The sequence below is a fragment of the Geospiza fortis genome, unplaced genomic scaffold, assembly GCF_000277835.1.
Source record: "Geospiza fortis unplaced genomic scaffold, GeoFor_1.0 scaffold41, whole genome shotgun sequence".
Taxonomy (NCBI): Eukaryota; Metazoa; Chordata; class Aves; order Passeriformes; family Thraupidae; genus Geospiza; species Geospiza fortis.
Genome location: NW_005054299.1, coordinates 7,447,394 through 7,474,667, shown reverse-complemented (window position 1 = coordinate 7,474,667; position 27,274 = coordinate 7,447,394). Strand labels below are relative to the sequence as shown.

General features: G+C 37.0%; 1 protein-coding gene across 1 annotated transcript in view; it reads left to right on the top strand.

Moving 5' to 3' along the window:
• The window catches only part of THADA (THADA armadillo repeat containing), a 152,746-nt gene that overhangs the window by 8,934 nt on the left and 116,538 nt on the right, over positions 1-27,274 (top strand). Inside the window, exons 12-26 of the mRNA XM_014308577.2 lie at positions 292-443; positions 585-740; positions 1,914-2,036; positions 2,957-3,080; positions 4,503-4,651; positions 5,518-5,728; positions 7,115-7,250; positions 7,607-7,743; positions 8,159-8,317; positions 9,817-9,974; positions 13,966-14,075; positions 21,191-21,323; positions 24,000-24,113; positions 25,211-25,333; positions 25,994-26,085. Of these exons, the coding sequence (XP_014164052.1) occupies positions 292-443; positions 585-740; positions 1,914-2,036; positions 2,957-3,080; positions 4,503-4,651; positions 5,518-5,728; positions 7,115-7,250; positions 7,607-7,743; positions 8,159-8,317; positions 9,817-9,974; positions 13,966-14,075; positions 21,191-21,323; positions 24,000-24,113; positions 25,211-25,333; positions 25,994-26,085 (2,077 nt within the window). The remainder of the gene's footprint in view (positions 1-291; positions 444-584; positions 741-1,913; positions 2,037-2,956; positions 3,081-4,502; positions 4,652-5,517; positions 5,729-7,114; positions 7,251-7,606; positions 7,744-8,158; positions 8,318-9,816; positions 9,975-13,965; positions 14,076-21,190; positions 21,324-23,999; positions 24,114-25,210; positions 25,334-25,993; positions 26,086-27,274) is intronic.

Genomic DNA, 27,274 nt, shown 5'->3' with positions numbered 1-27,274 from the left:
TGGATACAAGATTTATGATTCTCTTGTTTTGAAGTAATTTAGTGGACTCTAAAATGATGGCTTGTGAGACCTCACAAGGTCTTTTTGTCATATGTCACATTTGAGATGAAGCTTTTTGGGATTTAGAACTGGTTTAATCTATAGCAGCACTATCTTTTGGGATTTATGGAGTAGAAATAAAAAGGAGTGGGTCACATGGTGAAAGTATTGGGAGTTTCTGACGAACACTGCAAATAGTACATTGCTTCTATTAATCAAACAGTAATTATTACTGGTTTTCATTTTCTTTAGGCTCTTGCAGTACTAGAGGAGCTCTTGGAGCATTAATGGCATGCTTGAGAACAGCCAGGGCTCATGGACATCTGGAACTTTCAAATATCATGAGCAGTGGTCTTGTATCCACTGGGTGTATAAAACAGGGTCTGGTTCATCAGCACAGCCAGGTAAAGGGACAACTGTTTATGTATCCTTTAAATTAGAATAATTGCTTTGATTCTGATTACTGTGTTAGTGTTGTATTAAAACAAAGGTGTCATCATAGGTGTCAGTAACTCTTTTGTGGTGAACTTTTAAATATCTTTCAGGTTTGCATTGATGCTTTAGGTTTACTCTGTGAAACCCATCGTACTACAGAAATTGTGTCTCTGGAAGAAATGCAACTAATTCAATTTTTTATGCTGTACAACTTGAACAACCAATCTCCTTCTGTAAGGCAACAGATCATTTCTCTGCTGAGAAAGGTAATTTGAAACTATGAGCAATGTCTAACATGCCTCTTATGTTAGTTATAACACTATTTTAAAGGAAATAATGAGTATGTTATGAAGTTGCTCGTTGGAAGGAGTAAAACCTCTAAGGCCAGGAATATGCTTTATGCTTTATGTATTACCCAACTGAATGGTGTTAAGTCATCACAGGCAAGGATGGCTTAAACAAAATATTAAGTGGCAGAGGCAGGGAACTTCATGAGTGGTGGTGGTGGGTGTTGCTTGACCTGCCAGCACCTGCACACTTTGCCAATAGCAAAGCAATGTGCCCTGGAGTCAGCAGTGGACCTTCTGTTGCCTTTGCTGGGGCCTAAAGCTGTGCTTACATGGACTTGTCACACCTCAGGCAAATTCAGTCACTTCATCAGCCTCAGAAACCTGACCTGGAAAACAAAGTAGAAGAATATTCACTATGATGTGATTGTGCCATTACAGTGTGCAGGGAATGAGTCTCTCCGTTTGGTGGAAGTTGCCAAGGTCACATGTAGCTCATGGTAGAAGGATGGGGATAAAATGAGGAACCATGTATGTATAAAGAGCGTTGGAACATCTTGGAAGATGTTTATGGCAAAAGAAGGCAGTGTGGAAGGAGAAAATAATTAATTTGAGAAGGGGGGAGAGGATGTCAGTTTGGCAAAACCAAAAGAGAAATCCCATCTCTTTCCTTTCTTACCTGGTGCAGACTGAGGAGCATGGGATGGAAAAGTTGTGCTAGATGGGAGTGTGATAAGAAAGGAAATACTACTTATGGGCAGCAAAAGAGGTGGAGAAGGCACTTCTGAAGTGAGTCAAACTCTAAGAGAAACTGAGGCTGTAGAAGTTATCTGCATTGAGTTTTTTTATAGATGAACACAGTTCCACAGAAAATGAGGCAGGAGGAGAAGGCTTGGCATGAATTTAAGGAGGGAGATGGAAGAAGGTTTTGGAGGTGTAGAAGGAGGAGAGAAGAAATTGGTCACAAGAGAGGTGGGAAGCAAAACCTTGGGTTTGTAGTGGAGAGAGAAGGATCTGTTCTGTGTTATGCTGTGTGCAAACTTCCTAAAAATTATAAGCAGTGTGATTTGGAAAATAAGCTGAAAATCTACCTTTCCCTGATTTCAATATCAATGTTTCTTGTCTCACCTATGTTTTCTTTTGTTTTAAAAGTTATTTTGCAGGATACAAGAAAGTTCTCAAGTGCTTTATAAGTTGGAGCAAAATAAAACCAAGCAGGAGTTAGTTGAGAAGTCAACTAAAATGCCTCCTTTGAGGATTTTGCAGCAATACAAAGTAAGTAGACTGCTAGAGATGCGGGTAATAGAGGTGGGATAGCACTTCTGAGTGTTCTTTGTTCCTGAACACCACTGGATAAGTTAGGCACTCTGTGTGTGTGTTTTTGTGTTAATCAATAGTGTAGAAGGAAAAAACCTGTAAAGTCAAACAGTACTGGGGAGCTTGTCCACTCCGATGCACTTGTCCAAGTTTATTTGACTAAGTATGCTGTTGTTGATGAACTGAATGCCCATTGATATTTGGAGGGTGCCTTTAAGGTAAATTTTGTTTGAAACCAATGAAGGTTATGAGGGATTGCTCTGTGATGTGCATTGAAACAGCAGTAAGTGAGGAATGGCTGGAGATGTACCCTCAATAAAAAAAAAAAAATTGGGCAAATGTCCTGTCATCTGTTGGCCATTTAGTAGTGAGCTTTAAATGATGTTTGTTACTGGGACTTAAAACAGAGATCAGTTGAGCTTCAGTCTTTTTCTAGGTCTCCAGAATAATCAGTGAGTGAGAGAATGAATGACAAGAGCTTTAGCATGAAAACTTCTTTTGTAGTTGTCCTTTTTATCCTAGCTAGAGGCACACATCATCAGTATCCTTGTGCCAGTCTGTTCCTTGAGTTCTGCTTTTATTGGTCGGCTAATTTTCAGGATTAGATGCAATGGGTGTCTTTTTGTGGGCCTGGGGAAGGGAAACTGTTGTATTTAAAAACCCAAATGATTGTCCAGCCTTCACTGCACTCTAAGAAACAAGAAACTCTGTCTGCACTGTGAATGTTGGCCTCTTGTTTTTCTAAAATTAACTGTAAAGTCATAATTTTTGGGGTAAAGCAGAATGTCCTGAGTTCAGTTCCTTAGGCTCTTCTTTGTAGGGCAGCCTTAAGTAAAGTAAACAGTCTTAATTTTTTTCCTGCATTTTTTTTCCCTCAGGATTTCATGTCATCTGTATGTGCCAGACTTTTTGAGGTATTGTTTCCTGGTTCATCACATCCAACCAGGTTTTGTGCACTAAGTATTTTGGAATCAGTAGCAGAAATATTTTCTGTTCCAAAAGGTGAGAAATCTAATTCATAGCCTTTAATAGACTGTAGGAATGGGAGGTCTTGAAGAGGTGTCTTTTATGCCAGCTAGTCAGATTCTGTCAAAGTAAAAGGGTGTTCTTAGTCCTTTATTTCCGTGGCATTTCCTGGATTGCTTTTATTTTACCTCAAGGGAGGATACTAAGTTTTTTTGGAAAAAGGAATATTGAAGTAAAAGCTAATAATTGCCTGTTGCATGTCTTCTATAAATTTGGATTTTCTTGCAAAAAAATCTTTCTTGGATTTTCTTTTCTTCCTTGTTTTAGGAAGATTTATTTTTTTATTATGGGGAAAACTTCTGGACAAGTGTCAATGTATTTGGTAACTTCACTTCTTTTTTTCTGCACATGTATCTTGATGCCTCAAAATGCTGAATTGAGTAAAAACTCTTGATTGAAAAATATTGCATATCCTCCTGATACTATGCTGAATAAAAACCAGTTTTATTGTCCAGTTAATGATGATGTGCTGATGTTATTTTAAATTTTCTTCATGATTTTATGGCAGTCTTAATTCAGTAAGTGTTTAGAACATTGGAGTATTGATATTCTTGCTAAATCTTGTCTCTGGATCACATGGTCAACATAAAAATATGGTTCAGTCCTAAACTGTAACCTTTTCTTTAAAGAAATTAGTTGTCTGATATTAAAGTTGATTTTGAGAGGGAATAAAATTGCCATCTTGCTAAATAATTTCTCAAAACCCCTTGATAAATGAACACATTATTATTATAAATATGTAGTATATTATTACTGCTTTTTTAAAAATAGAAAATCCTCAGTTGTTCATAATAGCAGCTGAGGAATTTCTAAATTGGACATTACTTCTATAAAGGCAATTTACCTGTTTTATTCTGTGCTGTATTATGGTGCAGTTGTTTACATCCTAAAATTTCTGCCTTCTTTACAAAGAATTCACAACTCATAGATACCTAAATTAAAACCAGAAGAAATTGTAATGTCTTATATTTTAAGGGATTATTCCTATGACAAAATAACTCAAAACACCAAGTGCCAAAATACTCTAAAGCTTTCAACCTCTTTTTTTGAAAGGAATTATTTTCTAATATTACATACCTTCAGGAAAAGAGTTTAAGCAAAACAAAATAAAGATTTTTTAAAAATGCTAAATTTAAAGGGAGTACATGGGATTCTGTTTTGGGCAACAAGTTATTTTCTGTATTACTAAAAGTAATTTTTCTAAATAAGGTATGCCATTTTTATTCCTAACAATGTTTAATAGGGTATTTTAAAAACTATTAAGAGAAATAATATTAAAATAAAAATTTGGCTAAAATGGAATGCTTCTTTTAGTATAGCAAAGCAGAATGTGAGGAGAGTGCATATTCTGGAAAGAGTTACAGCATAACTATCTAAGGCATTCATTTCTTTGAACAGGCCAGGCACAAGTTTTCCAGCTGGATCAGGAGATTGATTCTGCTCATGTCCAAACTCTGATCCAGTGTTTTGCCAGTACTTTTGAGGAAGTAAAAATTCTGGCATTTAGACTTCTGATGAAACTACGAGATGTTGCGTTGAATTTACAGGTATGAACTTGAAGAGTTTAGAGGGAGTAATTTTGTGGAAGATGAATGTTCTGTAGTACACCAGGTGCTTGTGTTAGGTACAGAGCAGGAATCCTGAGCCTTAGAAGCCAGTCCAAGCTGCCTGCAGCAGTGTTCATCACTAACATCTTCTGTATAATTGTGTACAGCTTCTGCCCTTGCCCAAGGAGGCTTGTTTCACTAATGGATGGAGGAGTTTGGGAAGTCCTTTGGGTATGACTATGCATTAGTCTCTATTTCTCTATCAGAGAAATAGTTAATGCAAGCCCTTGGCTTAGCTGTAACTTCTCTTTGGAAACGATTGAGGCATTTTGACTTGGTTACTCTTGTACTTTTAGGAAATTCAGCTCCCTGTTTCCTTTCCTTTCTGATTGATCTCAGGTTTCATTATCTGATTGGTTTCTTTGATTTTTCACAAATTTTACCCTTTGAATTGATACTGATTTGTCTGTAATAACTTGATGAAAATTTATTTCAAAATTCATTAGTACAGATGAACAAATACTGCTACCAAATAAACTGTGCTTCTCTGTAATGTCCATTAGCAGATTAAACACATTAACTTGAAAAAAAAAATTTCCTGTGAGGTGCAGTGTAATTGAACACTGCTTTATAAATGGCTGTTCCCATCCTCAATGTCTATGTAATTATATCCTTGCTAAATACATGCACATGCATGTTTTGAGTGTAAGGTCATCAGTGCACAAAACAAGTGTTTCTCAAGATATATGTACCAGCAAACTTAATTAAAAGCAGGTTCTCAGATTCCAGGGTTGTAAGAAGCTTAATTAAGTCAATCTGGAAGCTCAATTAAATGAGCAATATTACTGCTTTGTTTTTTTTTCCAGGGTTCTGAAAATCTAGATCTTCTGTTCCAAGCAGCGATTGATCTTAGCACAAGCACCAAGCCATATGATTGTGTCACTGCTTCATATTTGTTGAACTTTTTGGTATATCACAAAGGACTGCAGCACATTTGTTTAGGGAAATGGCTTGAGCATAACCCCCAGCTGGATGAGAACACATCAGTGAGTACAGTGGAGAAGAATACTTTGGGAGGTGAGATTTTGGGGGAAAGGTTTTTTTATATTTGTTGAAAGTTTGCTGCTTTTCAATAAGGCTTTTGGTAGGAGGGTTAGTAAGAGATGCTTATTTCTAACAGAATTTTAAGTATCTTGTATTTTGCTGTTAAGGAACCATGTTCTTTAGTAAGATCTTAAGCTAGGCCTGTTTGTGTTGAGGCTGTTGAATATTCTATGAGATGGCTTTTGTCATTATTTTGAGCAGTGACATTTGAAAGTGCTTTGGAGGCCCAAGCAGTGAGCCTGGTGAAGCTGAGTGCATAAAGTGCAGGGAAGAGCCCTTTGCTTCCCCTGAGAGCTTGCTCATCCAGGGGGAAGACAGCTGTACTTGGTCTGTCTTTGTTTCAATACTTGATGTTTGCAACGCTGCCCCTTGGAGCTCTGTTCACCTGGCCCCATTTTTCGGTGTGATTTGCAGTCCTGTGAATACACATCCACAGTAATGGGGCTTTGCTGATGTACAGAATATTTTTGTTTGGTTTAATGCCCCTGGATAAAAGATGACAAGGCTCTAGATCTGGCAGGTTTGGCAAATTTGTTAACCAAGCTTTCTCCATCTTAAGTAATCTTCAGTGAAACTAAAATACTAAAGTTCATTATTTGTAATAAAACATTTTATATAATTTGCAGTAAACTTGCTGTTCTATACTTTTTTGTGCCATTCTTGGCTTCTCTACAGATGCCTGTTAATCCTTTCTTGATATGCAGTGAAATAACAATTTTGAGATGGTTGTGGTTGCCATAAGTGAAGGAAATGTGTGGGTAACCTTATGTCTCATTGCTCTGGGGCATCTGCTGCTGGTAGTGATCCACGGTTCCTTGTTAGGATCTGTAATTTGTTCTGGTTCTGGCACTGAGATGTCGCAAGCTATAAACAGAATTAAAATAGACACATGTATCCTTAAATTGGTCAGGTTGTTTAGTGGAAAACATAAAGTTCAAATGTATAATCGTGAATTTTTATCTTTAATATTCTGCTGTACTCATCATTGTATTAATGTGGTTGTAAGGGTGAAGTGTGACTTGCAGTATGGAGTAGGTAACTTCTTGTGACTTCATCATGAGCTGTGGGATTGTCCCTGAGCATAGGATGTGGGTTGTGCTTTTCACAGCTGCCATTTGGTTCAGAGAGATAGATTAAATTGACTATAACAAATATTGCTGGAGTTTAGGTAACTGAAAATTAATGGTAACATATATTTCAATGACAAAAGAGAGAAGAGTGTAATAAAGGAAATTGCTGTGCATATTCCACTGAATTGTTGTGTACACAGGTTTTATTCCTGTTTCTGAAAGCAGACTTGCTTCTTAGAAAATCAGTATATGAATGTTCAATGTAAATCTTTGCTTTAAAATATTTTAGTTATCAAGCTTTTGTTGGTGAATGTTGAAGAAGAAATATTCCAAGCCAAGAAGTCTCTGCTTCAAGCAGCAGCATCCTTCCCCATGTATGGGAGAGTGCACTGTATAACTGGGGCTTTGCAGCAATTACCCTTCAAGTAAGTAAAACACACTAAGTTGTAACTCAGTATTTTAAGGAAAACATACTGAATGGAAAGCTATAACTCCATGTTTAAGTGCAGTGGAAGAGCTGTTAAGGAGAATAGAAAATCACGCAGTATTATTTATAAGGAAATCCAATACCTATGGCTTTTAGAACTCTTGCTGGCTGCTGCAGTGTTTGATACATCCTTTGTATGAGGTAAACTCAGCCTTAAGACTTTTTAATCTCTGCCCTATTTATAGTTTTCATAAATTGCAGAAGTGTTTGTCATTTTGGTTCTTTCTTTTAAATATAAAATTGTTTTTAATTCATGTTGTGTTTTGGTTGTGATTTTGACTTTTTTTCCTTAAGTAACTTGACCCTGGTGTCCGAATGGAAGGAAATAGTGACCAGGCTCATTCTGATGTCATATAGCCTCTCTGCTGTGGTATCACCAGTAGTACAGAGCTCATCACCAGAGGGTCTTATTCCAATGGACTGTGATCCAGGTAAAGAACCAAACAGAATCCCAAAAGAATTATTTTCTAATCTGATGCTCTTGAAGGTCTCTTTGTCTTGCAGTCATTCAGAACTAGACCGAGCACCCCTCCCTTTCAGCTTCTCATTTTATGTCATAATTTTTGGTCACTCCTAATTTCTGATAATATTTTCTTGACTTCTTCACTAAAAAATCCACAAACATTTTTAGAGTGTATTGTTGCATCTCTTTCAAAACAGGGGGCTGTAAATTCAGGTTTTTTTCCTTGATCATTCTAATCACCATAGAACCTTGTGTTTTGTTTTTTTTCTTAATGCTTATAGCTTTTTTCTGTATTTATACCCCCAAAAATGAATTACATCAGTATAAGGAACTGGAAGTAGAAGACAAAACTATCTTAAATATCCCTCTTGTTTAATCTGCAGAAAGTGCAGATCGCCTGCAGATGATTCTGCACGAGATACAACCACAGGATACAAATGATTATTTTATGCAAGCAAAAATTCTGAAAGAACACTGCAAAGAAGAATCTGAAAAGCTGGCTGACCAGCTGCCAACGAAAAATATTTGCATGGAAATGAGAGGTAAATCAAAGGCTATATAAGTAGTTAAATCAAGGTATATTTTATAGAGGAGTCATTTTATGTGGATGATCTGTTGGAAATTACTTGCTTGTGTAATGTTTCAGTTCTTACCTGTCAGAAGCTAGTTATCCATGGACTTGGCTTTAAATATTGTCACAGACATGTTTTATGAAAAATCCTTTCCTTAGCATTTTTTCTTCTGAGAAGCTGAGAGGCCTCAGAAACAAAATGTAAGTAATGATTATCTGCTGCTGTGGAATGAAACTGGTGCATCTGTGATTGGTCTCATGTGGTTGTTTCTAATTAATGGCCAATCACAGTCCAGCTGTCTCAGACTCTTGGTCAGACATAAGCTTTTGTTATTCATTCCGTTCTTGTTCCTTTCCTTGCTAGCCTTCTGATGAAATGCTTTTTTCTATTCTTTTAGTATAGTTTTAATATATAATTTACTTTTAATATAATATATATATCATAAAATAATAAACCAGCATTCTGAAACATGGAGCCAGATTTTCCTCTCTTCCCTGGTCCTGGGACCCCAGTGAACACCCCCACAATAAACTAATTCACTTCTGGAAGATTGGGGTTAATCTCTCTTAAGACACAAGTGAAAATTAGTTATTTTGATATTGGCCTAGACTCTGTTACCTTAACTGCACTGGCCATGTAATCCTGAACACCTTTTCTATCAAGCAATGCTAATGTATTTCTTGTTGAGAAGTGTTACTGTGACTTTCCTCTCCAGTGTACACAAGGCTAGTGGAGACTATGTTAATGCAATACAACTTGTTGCATGAAATTACATAAGCAGAAACTTCAGCTCGAAAGATTCTAGAGGTAAAATGTTAGGTAGTATTTGTCTGTTTTAATGAATAGCAGCTATGAAACTGAACCTTACAGCGATAAAGAAATTGTAAACTTTGGCATCTGTAGTGTGGGCCAGAATAAATTTATAGAATATCCATACACTTTAAAATTTAATAGTTTATGCAAGTTTTTGAACTTCCTTTCCCCTGTTGCTTTTTCGTGTGTTTGAAATGTTTGGGGCCGCGTGTTATCTTTTTCACGAGGAGGGGTAAACACGTGCAGGTGCCTCAGTGGCCACCAGGTGGCGGCAGCGCGTCACAAACGCGTCTTCCTTCGGGAGCCTGTCCGGGAGCGATGGATGGGGAATAGATGCGGAATAAATGCCTGCCTGCGGAGGTGTACCCGCTTCTGTGCCTCGGGCTGCGAGTAAATAGCAGTTGTGACTCTTTAAAACAGCACTTCTCTGGTAAAATGTTTATACTACTGCCTTTTCCAAGTGCAAGAAAGTAAAGCAATTGTTGAGCAGGCAATTAGGGTCAAGAAGATGAAATTATCTTTTGGGCAGGCAACTTTAGAAATTTTTTCATAGTTACTTGTGTTTTGTAAGACAGGCTAAGTGAAGTTTAAATTACACACCTGCATCTGAGAACCTTGAGTGACACGATTGCATTTGTTGTCTTTTTGTTTTTAAGGCAAAGACAGGCAAACGTGTGATGTCACAGCTCAGATGGTTCTTGTGTGTTGCTGGAGAAGCATGAAGGAAGTATCTCTGCTCTTAGGGACACTGTGTAAACTTTTGCCTTCACAGACTACATCTGAACCTTCAGAGGGGTTGATTACTGTAGAACAGGTAGGGAAATAATGTTTGTAATGAAACATGCAATTTCTTCTTGGGTGATGGTGAGGCAAAGGCAGTTTTCAGAACTTTTTTTCCTTAAATCTGTGTTCTATTTGGGAAAAGTGCATTTAAAATTTCTTTTAATTGCCATGGTGTAAGAGTTTTCTTTGCTATACTTGGTTATCAGTCCTGTTTTGATCCAGTGGTATCTATAAAAATAGATAAATGAAGATGTTACTATACATTACTAAAAAACTCATTCATCCTAATGGTATTGGGTTATTTATGAGATGTGTGATGTGTTTAGGGATACCAATGCCTGCCTGCCACCCTCCCTGTTGTCTCACTCTCAGGATATATTAGTCACTAATCGAATTGCTAAAAATCTTCTAAACTGACTTCCTATTCAAAGTCTCTTTTGTCTCATTTTGAACTCTACATATTGGGATTCTGCTTAAAGCTGTTCCTTAATTAGCATCAGAGTCAAGAGTTCTGAAAGTCAAACATGCTGACTAGTCCTAGTCTTGTCTTCCTCCTATCCATTGTTTGAATAATTTCTATGTAGTGTGATTGTATCTTTTTCCTCTTATTTTTTAATATGAGAGATCAGAAATGTTAATATGCCATCTGGGTCTCTTGCAGAACATTGAATTCAGTGTTTGCAAGAAATTAGATTACCACAGGCATTTATTTGGGAAATATTTTGTGTTTATTAAATTTCTGTTTTAATTTATGACCTTTTCATTTACATACGTTTCAACAAAATCAATTTGCGTAGAAGACTGAAATATGAAAGACCAACTACTTTTTGACCTCTTTTTCTTTGCAACAGAAAACAGTTACTTAGTTTTTCCTCAGATGTTAGAACTCTACATTTTAAAATAAAACATAGTATTATGTACTCCAGATTTTATTTCTTATCTAATGTTTTGGTGCTATGGAAATAGTGTTGGTGTCTTTATTCTTGCATTGTCTCCAGTGCTCATGTTTTCATCTGATTAACAGCTGTGCTTGTATTGTTGCTGGGGTCTGGAGGGCAGATGAGAGAGCAGATATGCATTTCCACCATTATGTTCCTTAATCTGCACCAAGTCACAGAGGAATTGGTGTTTTAAAATGAGTCAGTTCTGACTGCAGCATCTCTGTTTTGGGAAAGCAGACATTGATAGGTGCTCTTTCAGAAATAATACATTATTAAGGAAGGAGTGGGACATCCATGATCCTTGTGGGTCCCTCACAGCTCAGAATTTTCTGTGATTCTATAAAGATACCTTCTTTTCCTATTGATGCCTCTTCAGCTTGTTAATGCTTCAGATAATTCCTGTAAAACAGAGGAAGAATGCTAATGGATGAGAAGTCAGTTTGAAATCCTCATTTTCCTCAGGCTTGCAAGGAAATATACAAAGAAAATTGCAGGCATTTTTTCTGTACTTTTTGTAACTTTGGGTCATTACTGTGTTTTGTACAAAAAAGGAGGGTTTCATCAGAAATGACAAAAAATGTCAATACCATAACTGCTAGGGCTTCAGTCTTAGTAAACACTTCTCAGTGTTGACAAATAAGCAAATTGGATTTTGTAGTCTTATGCATGTAGAACTTTTCTTTCAAGTTGCCCATTCTTTTTCTTACTTTTGGAACTATTGGAAAACATTTAAGAATACAGAGAAGGAAAACTTTGAGAGAAACCTTGGTCAACTTGCCTTGAGCCAAGCTAAGTAATTGTTGAGAAAAATCTGGTAGCACCTCTTGGCCAGTGTGTGCCGGGCTGTTGCAGACCTTCCTCTTGTTGTACCATGCTCCACATCTAGGTCAGTAACTGTATGGAATTGTGCCTTAGGGGATCAATGCTGTCATAACTTATTCACCCCAAAGATCAAAGGGAGTGTTGAGTTTGCTCATCAGCTATTTTACGTGGTGGCCTTGCCTTAAGAAATAATAGACATAGGAAGTGCAGAATATAGCTGGAGGAATCTCTTTATCTAAATGTATACTTTTCATTTTCCATCTGATCCTAAAAGTCCAGAGATGGCAGGCTCAGAACTGTGCCTGTTAAGAAAATCAATATGAATAGTGTCATGTAACCACCAGGATGACATCTAATGAAGATTCTGTGGGGTGTTTTTGTCACATGACATGCAAATAATGAATGCTTCAAGTCTGGAGGAATATTTAGCTCTTCCTCAAACTTCTGTTTATCTCACCTGGGAAGTTTTAAGACAATTTTAGGAGATAAGCTTGCCAGAGCTGTGTGCCACAGTGAAAAGAAACAGGCAGCAGAAGTAAAGACTGAGTTGTCCCATGGCCTGTATTAATCTTTTGGAACATCTTGGAGAGAATTTATATCTTGAATACCCAGATTCTTGCCCTCAGCAGCAAGTGTGGCCCTGTGCATTGTTGAATTAGTAAGGTTCACCTGTTATATTCTAAATTTCTGACCAAGAACTTGAGTTATGGTAGTGCTGCTTCTAGTCTGTGAGTTCAGTTTGATGCAGGCTTCTAGTCAGTGTGGCTGTTGCAAGAAACTCAGAAGTATAAATAGTAAAGTTGGAAGTTATGTGACCAAAGAAAAAAATTGCTATGAATTCTAGAAGCATAAGTGTGGTGCTGGGACACGCTGGTAAATTGATTTACATGTGTATGGATTTCTTGATTTGGTTTAGTTTACACACCTGGAGAATTGCCCTGTCTGTGGGTCAGTTCCTTGTGAATAAAGGGCACTTACTTCTCTTTTTTGGACTAGAAAGCTGAAATGAAACCCTGTGGCTACAGCTACTTTAAAATCTACTCAGAAATAACTTTTTTAGATATCTCCATATCTCCAGTTATTGTGTATTTCACATTAGGTAAGTTTTAGCTGCAGGAAATAATACGTAGATGGTCTCAGATTTATTATTTTTTAATTAATGCCATCTCATTGCTTGGGTGATACAAATTACTTAACAGGAGGTTGAAAAAACCATAAAGGTAGATATGACATTAACTTCCCTGACAACTTAATTACTTGTCAGGCTGTTAAAGTATTAGAGCAATTGTGTAAGTAACAGAACATGTAGAATTTTATAAGCAACTTGATGTGATTTTATGCATATTTTTATATAAAAGGTTTAAAGAAACCTTTGCTGGAGGACTTCTAGGAAAAACTCCTGAAGTAAATTTTGCATAAGGGTATTAAGTAGGTGCTATGCATTGTAAACAAATTAAGTGGGAAGTTGGATTTAGACCTTAAAAGTTGATGAGAATTAAAAGAAAAAACCCAACAAACAAGGCAACCTATCGTTCATGGAAGGAGATTGTGTGGATCTGTAAACTTCCAAACAGATTTTAAAACTCTGTGTTGTGATAGAGTTCTAGAAAATAAACTATAAGTGAAAGTTAAGATATCACATTTACAATTTTAATGCTTTTAAAAATAGCTCACATTCCAACATCTTCATTTTAAAATTGTTTCTAATGTACAACAGCAATTATGCAGAATTCTGGAGTGTTAGAAATTTGTATTTATATATATGTATTATCTAATCTAATGTAGATTTGTTTCCCTTTGGTACAATTTTTGGAATTTGAATTTCATATCTTAGATAGTTTAAGATTTTTTTTCTGCTGTTGTGCTTGACATTTTCTTTGAGGTTTTTGGCAAGAGTGTAGGCAAACAAGAAGGAATCTGCATTTGTTTCCCCTGAAAATCAGAGTTGTCCCTTTCTTCTCTTAAAATCTGAGTATGTCCATCACAGACAAATAACCAATTTCATGTTCTTTATATATTTTGTACTTTTTGAAAGAACACAGAACTACTCCCTTAACCGAAAAAAATAAGTATAATATTTGTTATCATTAAAGTAAGTGGGTGTTTATTATAGGACTTCTAGTTGCTTTTTGCTTGTACCGGTGACCCTCCCAACCAGGGCGAGGATTGTTGCTTTGAACTGCAAAATATTTTGCATATATAAATAAATTATGTGTATGTAATTTCAAATGGCTTAGTAATTTTTTCTTTCTCTTTTAGGTTAAAAATATTGGTGATTACTTTAAACATCATCTGCTGCAATCAAGGCACAGGGGTGCATTTGAATTGGCATATGCTGGCTTCGTGCAACTTACAGAAATGCTTTCCAGGTAGAGGATGGACAACTTACTGTGCTTTTAATACAAGTTTTAACCAATTTTGGCATTGTCCCTGAAGTTGAGCTGTGCAGGCAGATCCTTGCTTTCATGTGGATTTTATTTAAGTTTGGTGTAGGCACTATTATGACAGTTACATGATGTCTGTGACTTGGACTACAATACTTATGGTTAGAGATGGTGCTTAGGCATTGAAAAATGATACAGACATATAATGCTTGCTGCGTTTTTCTTCATTTCTGGCATGTTAGTTTCCTGAACAGCTCTTAAAAGCTCTTGGGAAAAGTAGGAGTGTAGAGTTCTTCCATTTCACTCTCCTTTTCTGGTCCTTTATGAAAATGTATGCCAGACTTTTTGCTTTAGCCAGGACATTTTCTTGGAAACTTCTATTACCTGTCACAGAGTTGGTTGTTGTGACATTTGGAAGACTACCTGACAGTGCATCACAGGGTGTGATATGCACTCTGGCTTTTTTCTTTCCCCTTGTAACTTTATCGTTTCCTAGAAGAACTAAATGTACAGAATTGTCCTGAGGTCTGGGCAAGATCATTGGAATTTCCATTACATGCTTAGCTACTGATTTCAAGTGCTGGTTATGTTTCTTTGTGGTATACAGTGTTTATATCCCATCCATGTTTTAATAAGACAAACTAAAATTTCTACTGACTAGGTAGAGATTGGTGGGGTTTTTTGGGTGTGTTTTTTTTTTTTTTAATATGAGAGACAGATTTTCAATTTGAAGTACCTTATTTTCACACCAATGCTAGGTTAAGTAACCAATGTTCCCCTTTTCCCCTACCTCAGCCAGTTTGAGGTGCAGATTTGTTTCTTCTTTACTTCATACTGGAAACAGTTTTGGTGCTTTTAGTACAGACTGGCTGGCTGATCAGGTTCACTGTGTGCCCCTTCAGAAAATCTTCCCAGCAGAGCTGGGGCTTGGTCTCTGCTACAGGATGCTGGGTGAGGCTGCTGCATCTGTGTAGCAGGACTGCTACAGAAATGGTATTTGACATGTGGTTGTGTTGATTCTGTGTGCCAGAGGGATGTTAAACTGCATGCCATGCTTCTCTTGGTGATCTTTCTCTCTCTCCAAGGTACATTATTTTCTTTCAGGTATTAGCAATCTGAGGGATTTCAAATTGCCTTGAGGAGTTTGAGTGCTCACACAACCTTGCTTTACACTTGGTTGTTTACTCAAAAAGAAACAAAAGAAACTTCTTGCTTATCTTCTTGCCGGTCCATGTGTTTTATATACACTTATTTTGTTTCCTTATTTTGTTTCTACTTTGCCGATAGAGAAGCCTCAAACCTTTCTCAGTGCACCTATATAATCTGGAAAATTTTGTTTCCTTATTTAAACATTGGGGGGTTGTTCTATACCATGAAAACTTGGTTTAGGAAGTTTTAAGGTGATGTAAGTTTTCTCCCATCAGCATGAAGAGAGAGTCTGGCCATCAGAGTAATAGTTTATTTAAAAAAAAAAAACCACCAACAAACAGACCTTTTACTACCATGAGTCTGTTTGGGAGGAGAAAGGAGGTAATCCAAGCAGATACAGCCCCACTGGTCTGATCTCAGTCAATATGCAGGACTCTCTTGTAGCAAAGGCAAAATAAAAAGCGGGGAGTAATGGAAAACATATAGAACACACAGTCAGTTTATAGCAGACTCACTATTTTTCTTTGATTTTCAGTTTTAAAATTTCTTTTAAAAGCTGAGGCAAATAGAGTAGAGCAAATATGCCTAGATTTTGGAGAAGTTGATGTGTTTGTTGCCTGTCCTGCTTTCTGCCATCGTATTTAATAGAGCACAATCCACTTAACAGCAGCCTTATGTTAGGTTTAAAAATGAAGAGCCAAGCCCAAGAGAACTCTGCTTGCCTGAAAATTATTCAAACATTAAGTGATATGTATGTATCATCCAAAACAAATTCCCTCCAAAATTAAGGAAGTTTCCTCTTTTGAATTAGCAGATGTCTGTTAGAATTTTTTTGGTTATCCATACTGCCTAGCATTTTTAAAGTTGAGATACTTCAAGCAGAGCAAGTGCTCCTTTGGGAAAAAAGATTTATAAGAACTGGAGAGCAGTTCTGTGGATGTACATTTGTTTCAACGAAAGACAATATTTTCCAGGAACTACAGGTCTCAAGGCTTATATTTGTATTTAAAACAAAGGAGAAAGGAGACTGATACCAGAACAGGAAATGACTCTTTGATTTGGTACTCCTGGGACATGAGGAATATTTTGAGACTCTCCTCCAAAAGGGAGGAATTAAGTCTCGGTGAATGCAGCTGCCTTGCAGGTCTGTTGATTGTCATGGAGTCTTTCCACGTCCCCTGCTGCAGCTGGGGGCTCCATTATGGAGAGAATCTCAGTTGGCCTGCCTCTCTCCATAGCTGAGAGGCTCACGGGCAGGCCTGAAGCATGTGTGTCAGAATCTGTATTAATTCATTGCTGTGTTCTCAAATACCAGAGGAGAAAGCTTTTGTTGAGGGCAGTTTATAGTAATGTACAGCTTTGCATGATACCTTGCTGAACAGGATTGAGCTCTAGATGTGCTGAAGCACCCCTGACACTTGAATCTTTCTGTAAAACAGGGAAAAATGTGTCACTAAGACTGTGCCAGGCATTTATGAATGACTGCAATTGAACATAGTCCTTCACTTATTTCTAGCCAAGCACTTTTTTAAAGACGTTTTGCTGCAGTGTCTTTATCTGACCTTGCTTTTAGCTGTACAACCCTTAAACACCAGTCCTTATAAGAACCAAGAGTTTTTTCCTAGACAGAATGTTGGTATTCAGACCTGTTTGAGTTAGTGGTGAAAGAAAAATATTTCCTCTGCAGAGATTTCTTAGAAACCTGATGAAATTGATCTGTCTTGAAATTGGGATGTAAATTGCTGAGTCTGCTCTAATGTGCAAGTTACCATTCTTCTGTTTCCCTGTTGATACTCCTTCTGGGAGTGTACTGCTCCTTTTTCATGCCTGCTTAATGTTGCCTGCAGCTGCACCTTCAGAAAACCATACAGTTACATAACAAACAACATTCATATCAATGAAATAAGCAGTATGTTTTTAAAAAGAGTATTTCCTGTCAAAGGCCTGGAGAAATTAAATGCTTGTTTGGTCTGATAACATGGTGGTTCAGGAAAGTCAGAAATCTGTTTTAAACTTGAAAACTTGAATCTCCTGTAGTCCTTATTACTCAAGCAATTTCTCTGTCCCAAATGACATTTTGCCTTTTTTGCATTTCTTTTATTCAGTGATCACTTTGCTGAGAGATCAGGTATTTCTGGAAATCTGAAATGGTATTGCATAGTTATGGTGGTAGTGCTTTGCTTCACTAAAGTTGCAGAATGTAAGTATAAGGTTTGGGAAGAGTAATGTCATATAGTGCAATGTGTTTACTTAGGAATAATTTATTTTGAACACTTTCAAATGTTTGATTGGAACTTAAATAGTGGTGAGCACTATTTTAGGGGATGCAGTAAGTTAGGTTCATAACAGTTTTGTGGAAAGCTGTAATTTACTGCACGATGAAAATCATGCTTTTATTTTAAAAATGTTTAATCTGTCAGTATCAGTGAAAATTACTTATCTGTACCTAGTCAGTGTCTGGTGTTCTGTAATATTTCTTTTGTGGAAAGCTAATCCTTAGCAGCAAACTCTGCTTCTGTCTCATTTCTTTTGCTCTGAAGTGACTGTTACTCTTTGCTTTCCCAACCTGCTATGATCTGCCAGGAAGACTTGTAAAATGGAAATATCACTAATGAACTTTCTAGTGAAACTTACCAAAATTGTAAATGCATGACATAAGGAAGCATGAAATACAATGTTAAGGCACTGCTCAGGTTGAAGATGTATTAATTTTTAACTCTGTTCATGTTTCCCCTCCCACTTCTTTTCCTGTTTGGTATAAGAGACATATGGGGTAATGGTACTGTCTGAAATTTTGAAGCCACCCAAGGTTCTCTCTGCTCTGCTTTGCCCATAGAGAAACCTCAAACCCTTCTCAGTGCACCTATATAATCTGGAAAATTTTGTTTCCTGTAGAGTAGATGCTATGAAAAGGAGGATGCAAGTGGAAGGACTTGGTCGTTTCAGAGAAGTTGTTCTTAAAAGAAGAATTACAACTTGAATAGTAATGTGTTTTTGAGGTTACATTCTGGTCTCAGAAGTACCAGGGGCAATATTGTGTCTATAAAAAATGGGAATTACATTACTTATGTGAAAAATAATAATACTGCAGGCCTGTTGAGAGAGAAAAAAATGGTGAAAGAAACCCACTTTTTCCCTAGATAGGAACTGCTTACAGTGATTGGAATCACTGAATTCAGGATATACATGTGTAGAAAAATGCTTCTGGTCATGTGGTGTTTATGCCACAAGGCACTTCCATCCAGGAGGGCTAAATTCAAGACTTCTGACCCATTTATTGATAATTTAAGACATTGACCCATTGTTAACACACCATTTATTTCAAACAGGAGAAAATACAGATATATGACTTAGGGAGAGGAGTTTAGCTTTAACTTAGGATTGTCAGGCTTTTGTATTCATTGATACTGAACACAGAAGGGGTTTGGGGCATTTATGAAATTGTTTAAACTGACAGATGAACAGACAGGAAATTGTGGATTGCACTTAATGTACTGTGTCTTAAGTAATTTGTGTATCAACTTACTGTGTTGCATTTTCATCATCAACAATATTTGTTTGATCTGGTAGAAATAATTACTGTTTCATTCTGGAAAATGACATTTGATCTTGAGGCCTTAATTTTTTTATTGTAAAGCTTCGTTATTCTTAAAATTTAGGGCCACCTGCTTCTTATGACAATATTCTTCTTGCCAGACCACAAGGAGACAGAGCTGCCAAGTGGAAGGGAGTAGTCCTCTCCATTGCAAAGTCAATAGTCTCTAATGTTTCTAACTCTACAGCAGTAACTCTTTCACCTTCTAATAAATAAAAGTGCATTGGTGGGTGACTGGACAAGGTAGAATTACTTGTGGCAAGATCAAAGCAGTATGGCTTTAAGGGAGTCTGAAGTTTATTTGACTTGAGTATGCTTCTCCTCTTTCTACTAATACTGAGAGGAGAAGGATCCCTCAGTTTACTTAAGAATAAAATATTCAGTGTGCTACACAGCAAATTCTAAATATTTCCTTAATGCTTTACTTTGTGCTTCTCTGCACCCCAGCAGATGTAGGTATTTCTCATGGGTGTTCATGTTAATACTAAGATAACATACTGAAGAGAGATGAGCACTGTTCTCTGAGTGATTGAATGGAGACATTTAAACTCTGCTTAGCTAGGGAGGTAAGACCAGGTGTCTCCATGATCTAAAGGAGCAGATTTTGCAGAATGTGATGATGTGGATGAAGAGAACTGCAAAGTAGTGTCTTAACTGCTGAGACTCATGGAGGAGATTTGTAAGAAATTTTGTGTGGTCTCAATCTTAGAGTTGTATCCTCATTGTGTACCCAAAAGTGAGCAAAGGAATGCATCCTGAAAGTAAGCAAGGGCAAACACTTAACAGCAAAAGAAAGAGAGTAGTTAAGGAGAAGAGAACTCACTGTGAGTTTCCAAGTTAATCTGCTTGCCTCTGTCATGGGCTTGGGGCAGGAAGTGCCTTTCTTTAATGCCATGGTAGGAGGTGAGGTATCGCTTGTGAAGCCCGGTTTCTTTTGAGCTATGGACTGGTGCTTTGCATTCTGACTGCCCTTTTGAAGAGGTGCTGCCCTTAAAAATTGGGGAGAATGCCTAGCAGCAGTGTAGGAAATGTGGTGAAAATCCTGCAGGAATTACTGAAGAGTAAGAAGTGTCCTGTGTCTTCTGCTGACCTGTCTGGCACTTCCTGTGACCTCAGGTTTCTGCATTACTACTTTTCTGTGCTTTTTTGTAAAAGAAGAAAAGGAGTGTTTCACTGCAGATTAAAGCCTCATTTATTGTTCATGATCACGTTTTTTAGACAATGTAAACTCTTGCTTTAATAAGAGGAGGATGAAGAAGGGAATATATAGTATATATGTAGACCTTCCATTAGATTTTGGTTTTCACACCAGTACCTGCTGCCTTTTACCTCTGCTTTTAAATTCTTTATTTCAGTCACCCAGGTAGAAAACTTGATTGTAGTCTTACTGTAGGTCTCACTACCTCATCATGAGTTTAATTATAGTTTATATTTTTAGGTAAGGCAAGTCCTGCAAGGTTGAGATAGTTGCAGCTGTATTGCCCACAGTGATGAATTATTTCTTCTGCTCTGAATCACCTATCAAACCAGTGTGACAGGTTTTAATAACAATGTCCTGTTAATAGAAATTTTTGTAACAATGAATGAACCTTTTGGAACACTGACATAAGATTAATGGGCTGGTGTTGCACACTGAGTGTGGTACATTTTATTGAACTGAACAGCACCAGTAATTGAAGTAGACTTGAGTTTTTCCTTGTCCTTTGCTTTCAGACAATGCTGAGTTTTATAACTGCAGAGGAGGAGTATTTGATGATAGGAGAGCAATTTAGGTGCTTTATGAAAAGTTTGACTGACCTAGTATTGAAAAGAGCACTATGTCTTGTTTTTAATTCCTTCCATTGCTCTGAGCTTTAGAGGGTTATTTACACTTGTAAATTACAATGTGTACTTACTTTGAGGGACTTCAGTTTCAGTTTGCATGTTTATTAACACCAACAATAGTTAGTATAAAGGGGCACACATCAGCTACTGTGTGGTAGCAAAGGTACGAATTTGTGAAGTGTCACTTCCTACACAGTGGCTGATGTGCATATGTCCTTGCCTTTTTTCTCCAGAGCATGGTAATAATTTTTGGCAGAAGAGACTTGTTGCAGCAAAGTACAGAATCTTGTTTTCTGTTCAGTTAAATATATTTTGCTAGTGGTACTTAATAAGTAGGGTTAATATTCTTTGTACCAGCACTGGAAAAAATGTATACTTTTGTTTAAACTGATTCTATAATAAAAATCTGTATATGTGCTTGGAGATGCTAACATACAGTAAGAAATACTTATTAAGTTGCTCATTGCTGTCTTTGACTTTGTCCTTGTTTTATTCACTTGTTTCATGTTTTTTATGTATCTGTTTGATGTAGATGTAACAGTGAGAGTCTGCACAAGATGCCAGAGCACTGGCTAAGCTGTGTGTTAGAAGAAATCAAGTGTTGTGATCCTTCCTCCACACTGTGTGCAACCCGACGGAGTGCAGGAATTCCATTCTACATACAGGTATCAACCTGTGTCACTGTCTATGATTTAAATATATTCTCCAGAAAGGGCATTTTTTAAAAAAGGAAATTGCATATTTATTTTTCCCTCTTCAACCCCTTTTGATCAAACAATTGTTTTGGTTTTTTTACACAGACTTTTATTGCCTTTGTGCAACCAAGAAGTTGTTTGTAATTGAGCCACATCTGGCACCTCAGTTCTATTGACTGTTGAGATTTTTGGCTTGTGGTAGATTTCAGTGGCATTTCTAAAGACTGTGTTTAGACTTTGTGTTACAACTGTAATAATTCTGGCAAATTCACAGATTAATTCACAGATTAAGTAAGGCTTTGCTAACTATGTGCTGCTTCAGTGTGAAGCAGTAGAATATGAACAGACCTTCACAGAATTGTAAAATGGTGGCCTGTTAAAGACTGCAAAGAACTTGGGAAGGCCACTCACTGGCAGTAAAGCACAAGTAATAGTGTCACACTGGCTGGTGTTGACTGGCAGTCTCAAGTGCAGGAGTGAAGGAGTGCATTACTGAAGACTTCTATCTGAGAACATCGGGCCATGCTCCCACATTCTTCCCACTCCCTGTGTTACCTTCAGATACATTAATCCCAGCCCTTTTGACTTCTGCCAAGTTCAGAACTGATGGAAGGACAGCAGTGTTTTGTCTCTGCTTGAAGTGTCACCTCTTGCTGTGTGCCCCACATTAGTATGCAGCCCCTCATCTACATCCTTGTGGGGTCAGTCACTGCAGAGTTGGTTTTGCAGATTACACTTCACCTATTTTCCTTCCTTTGTTCCTTAAAGCAGCCATATTTGCTTTCCCCTAAATTAACCTCCATGATCTTGATTTTCAAGCAGTTTTCTAAGACAGGAGTCCAAGAGTAACAGTATGGTTTGTAACTTTCTCCACTCTCTGGAGTACACTCTCAAGCACGTTCCAAGGATCTGAGGGACTGCTGGGAGCAAGCTCTCCCTGCCAGAATAATTCATCTTGCTTGTTTTCCACTCTGAGTTTGCCCTGAGAAAGTTGAGGCAGCCAGCTTCTGTCTGACCTCCAATGTCAGTCACAGCCTGCTCCTGGCTTTGCTAGATGTGTGTGTAAATCAGCAGAGATCAGAAGTAGGGCACTGGTTTTAGAGACATTTTCCTGTTCAGTTTCAGCACTTAAATATCTTTCTCACTTCTAAGAGTAAGTTGTCTGCAGAAGACATTTGCTGATTTCATGTTTTCTGGTTTCCCCATTCACACCACACAGTTTGAATCTGATGGACATTATCTAGTTGTAATCTTGACAATGTGGGAAAAAAGCAGCATGTTTCAATCAGTCTTTTATGTAAAAATTTAGGTTACTGTAAGGACTAGGTGGACCCAGTGATATCCCACTGCATGTGTAGTCTGCAGTTGGCCTACTGACTCCATAGGGCAAAGCTTGCATTGTGGATAAATAGGTCAGAGGCTTCTTTTTTGACAGCTCTGGAAGAGTACAGAGTTTAGTTAATTAACAGGAAAGTTTGAAATTAACATTGGGATTAGTCTGAAATAAACTATTTTCATATTGTAATTTTATAGTAAAGAGAGGTGGTAGTGTTCTTTGGAAGTAGTTTTGAATGTGTCCATAGATTCAGTAAAATGAGTTGAACCCTCAATGCCTTGTGGCATTTAGATAATAAAAATATGAGCTGTAATGTGTATCCTAACAGCAGTAAAAGAAGGTTATTTTATTACTGCAGTGTGGTCTCTTTGCTATTTACATGCTGTGCTGTGTTCTTATGAACATAAAATACATCTATTTTAATGAGAATATGTAATTTTTTAGGTTATAACCATTCCATGACCTCTTTAAAATAGGAATGTTATTACTGCAAAGGTGCAGCTCCATTTAGTGGGTGGGAAAATATGATTTTCAGCTTTAACATTATGAAATTTTAGTCTTCAGGTCATTCTCCTCTCTTTCATACTTCATGAACACCTTTTTTTTTCCAACCTGCCCTCTCTGTTTCTCCTATCATTAAAGATACTGATAAACTGACAGAAACTACTCCTGGGCTTCTGCCTAAACTCTGTAAGTCATTTGGCTCTTACTGATACTGAACAGACTCTAGGCCCCAAAGCACAAATAGATCATAATCTTTTATTGGTAATAAATAATTTATGATTATCCATTTGTCCTAGCTTGGAAAAATTCAACAAGAGCTACTAGATAAAGGTAAAGACTGTTCTAAATTCAGTCTTGAAGTTTAGAGAACTAATTAAGAGTATTTTCATCTCAGCTGGATGTCCTATCCACTGAAATACTGTTTGGAGAGGGATGTATCTCTTCCCTTATTTCAAAAATGTGCTGCTTGTTTTATCCTGTGTTGCAAACCAGAATTTGTTATTTGGCCAGCCGTTGTTGTCTAATATAGATGTTATTAACCTAAAAAAATCCATACTAGGAAATGTAAGTATGTGTAGTACAGCAGATACTTTTGCTGTCCAAAATGCTATGATTTGTATACTGACAAGCTTTGAACAAAGCTGAGTTGAAACTGAAACTTCATTTTTTGTTAAATTTTTATCGTCATTCTGTATGGTCAGAAGCTAGGCTGTGATATGGTAAATACAGGAATGAGAGAAGAACTGGTAGTGCAGAATAATGGCTAGAAGCACCTGATTTTTAATTATTTTTTCTCCTTTCTATAGGCTTTGCTGGCATCAGAACCAAAGAAGGGCAAAGCAGATTTGCTGAAAATGGCAATGAAAGAATTGATATCTCTGGCTGCACCTTTGAATGAATCTTCAAGTGTAATTCCACAGGTAAAATTCAGCCCCTCATCAAAAGGCAAATGTCAAAAGTGTGTTTACACCATTTCAAGCAGTTAAGAAGAGTGTGTATTTTTAATGAGGATATTCTGTTCTAACTATCTATAGCTAGATTTTAAAAGCTTTGCATGTGTAGAGGTTACAAAGTTACTGTAAAAGATACTAAAAAATGGATTGGGCATAATTCCATATTTTTTTTCTGGTACAGCAAATGAAGTCATATATGAGCAATTTACTGCCTAGAGTATATTTTTAAACAGATAGATAAGTAACTTCCTTTTTACAAGTTTGTAAATGAACAAGCAAGCTTTGCTTACATTTAAAGTAAATAAATGAGTTATTTATGCATGAATCATAGTAAAGCACTACATGAAAACTGATTTCAATACTTAGTAACTTCTAAAACTTAAGTACGTACATTTGGAATACTAAAAAAACTTATTTTAAAGGCAAGATCTTTATTTTCAAAATGTTGTCATTTACTTTGTCTGTTTGTAAGTGCAAGCCACAATTTGTTCCCAATACACAGAAGGGTATCCTAATGACTCTGCCAGATTTTCTGCTGGTATAAATTTATGTAGCCTTGTCAAAGTCTCTGAGTCTATGTGTATTACCGCCTTCCCTTAGAGAAGGTAGAGAAATGTCAGAAAATGCTCCACGTGGCAGAGCAAGCCTGGCTGTCAGTTTTAGCTTGATATTGCCCTCCTGTGAGCTGTAGTTTATTTTTTCTCACAGTATCCACAGCATATGAAGAATGTTGGAAAAGATGATTCTGAACTTCAAAAGTTATTTTTACAGCCATGATAAGCTAAGGATAAAAGAATGTTGGCCTTCACTTGCGATGCCTAGACTATAGTTGTTAGAGGAATATATTTTTAAACTGTAACTGCTATTAACAGTGTTTACTGCAGCACTATTTTAATCCATTTTTAAGCAGCAGTATTGCTTGTATTTAATATGGAAATAAAGTGCTGTAAATGTGTATATAGATTGTTTTTGCTTTGCATGTTCACTGTTGTAATTACATAAATGAAATTTAAGATAGTTACTATTTAATCTATATTTTTCATATATTTCTTCTCCCACCACAGGTTCATGCTTTAAATATCCTCCGGGCACTGTATAGGGATACACGTTTAGGTGAAAACATCATGCCTTATGTTGCAGATGGAATTAAAGCATCAATTCTAGGGTTTATGTCACCTGTCTGGGCAGTAAGTTAATTCTTCATTTTGCTTCTCTAGTTTACCAGGATATAAAGTGGTCCTGTTCAGTGAAGCTTTGCTCATGTTTATAAATGGCAGTACCACAATTTCTGGAATGTAATATTTTGAGGTACAGTAAAAAATAATGTAGACCTGCAAAAAGGTCATAATTTTGGTCTTGTATTTTGGTTTTGTTTAATTTTTCTTAATGTGAAGTGCTGATATCCACAAAAAGTAGGGACAAAGATTACCTTACAGGTTAAAGTCTATCTGGCTGTTAAATTTTGAGTCAGTGCACTTAGCTAGTAAGAAGTACATTTGCATTTGTCTGACTGTTACTTGCTCTTGAATTAAAGATCCCATATGGCATGTTCAGGTAGAACAGTTCACCCCTCTGCCTATGGGTGAATGCATTGAACCACTAAAAATCTGAATGTATTCCTTATAATAAAGATAGACATCTCCAAAAAACCTGATCTTTCCAGTAGGACTGTCTTCGTTGGAAGGATGCTCTGAATTAATAGTTTCCATGTGCTGACCTGTAGCATGTTTTTCACTCAGCTATTTGTTTTGTTTTTTTTTTGACTGTACATTAATGGCTGTATTTAAAAAAAAATCATACATTTCAAAGGGATTTTTCAAGCATAGTTCTTATTTTTTTTCCTCTAGGTACGAAATTCATCTACACTTCTTTTTAGTGCTCTGATTACAAGAATTTTTGGAGTTAAAAGAGAGAAAGATGAAAATTCCAAAAAGAATAGGTAACTTTCACTTTGTATCAGATACAAGTTTGCAAAACATGGCCTTAGCCAACAGCAATTTGAAAATGTTGCTTGCTTTGTGGATATATTTGAATCACGGCGTTAAAGGAACATCTAGCTGTGCTTAGATCGTGCTGCCAAGAGGTAAGTGGTAGGGCCAAAAATATCTGTTGTTAAACACAGAGTTAATTTGTACTCAGGTGCAATTTAACAGGAGTGGAATGTTGCTGGGAGGTTTTGCTACTAGTGGCCCTTCCAAAAGCCAGAGGCTCTCATGGTCACAAAACAGACCTATTGCTCTTAAGAGCAAAGAGAAAGGGGGTAAAGGAGAAGAGGTACAGTGGTTACACATGTGTTCACTTCCTTCTAAAGCAGGCCTGGAGTTAATTTCACCCCTACTTACTTGATTTTCCCCTTTAGTCTTCCTGCTCTAGAACACTGTCATATCTCTTTCCTTCAAGCTCTAAAAATTGCAGCTTGAAGAGCCATTTCTCTTCCAAGGGATACTGGCCTTGGATTCTGTAGTCCTGCTTCAAATCCCTTACTATTTCACTTTATGTAAAAACAGTTCTCCTCTGACTCTTAAAACTCCGCAGTCCTTAGCATTCCAGTTTCTTTGCACCCTCCAGTTACTGCACAAGGACCCCTATGTTTTCTTTGGGCCTCTTCCTTTAGCTTTTTCAGCAAACGAAGCATATCCATGCCCTGCTTTCTGTAACTGAGGTTTCTGCTCCAGGAGGGATGTGAAAATAACCCTGGATGTAGAATAAACTCATTAAAAAGTATTCCTTGGTAAGCCCATGGGGCCATAGAGTGGTCACGGTATGGATATTATGGTAACCATTTCAGAAATTCCTAATGGATTTTCACATCATAGGCAAGGCATGCAGTTTGTGAAAGAAGGCAATTGTTAGAATTTACCTTCAGAAATTCCACCCTTTTTATAGTGGTTCCTTACTGTTGATCCATGTAACTAATAAATTTTTCATGCATATTTTGAAAAACTAAATGTCTTGGGATGATACTGGTCTCTCATATTTGAGATGCTACATAGATGCCATTTTAGCTGTATGAAATAGTTGATTTCAGGTGTCACTTGAAAAACTTAGTTACTATGCATGTATGAACATGAGGAAGAAATACAGGTGGAAAACTGGAGGGAGATTTTCCTTAGAAAATAACTCTTTCC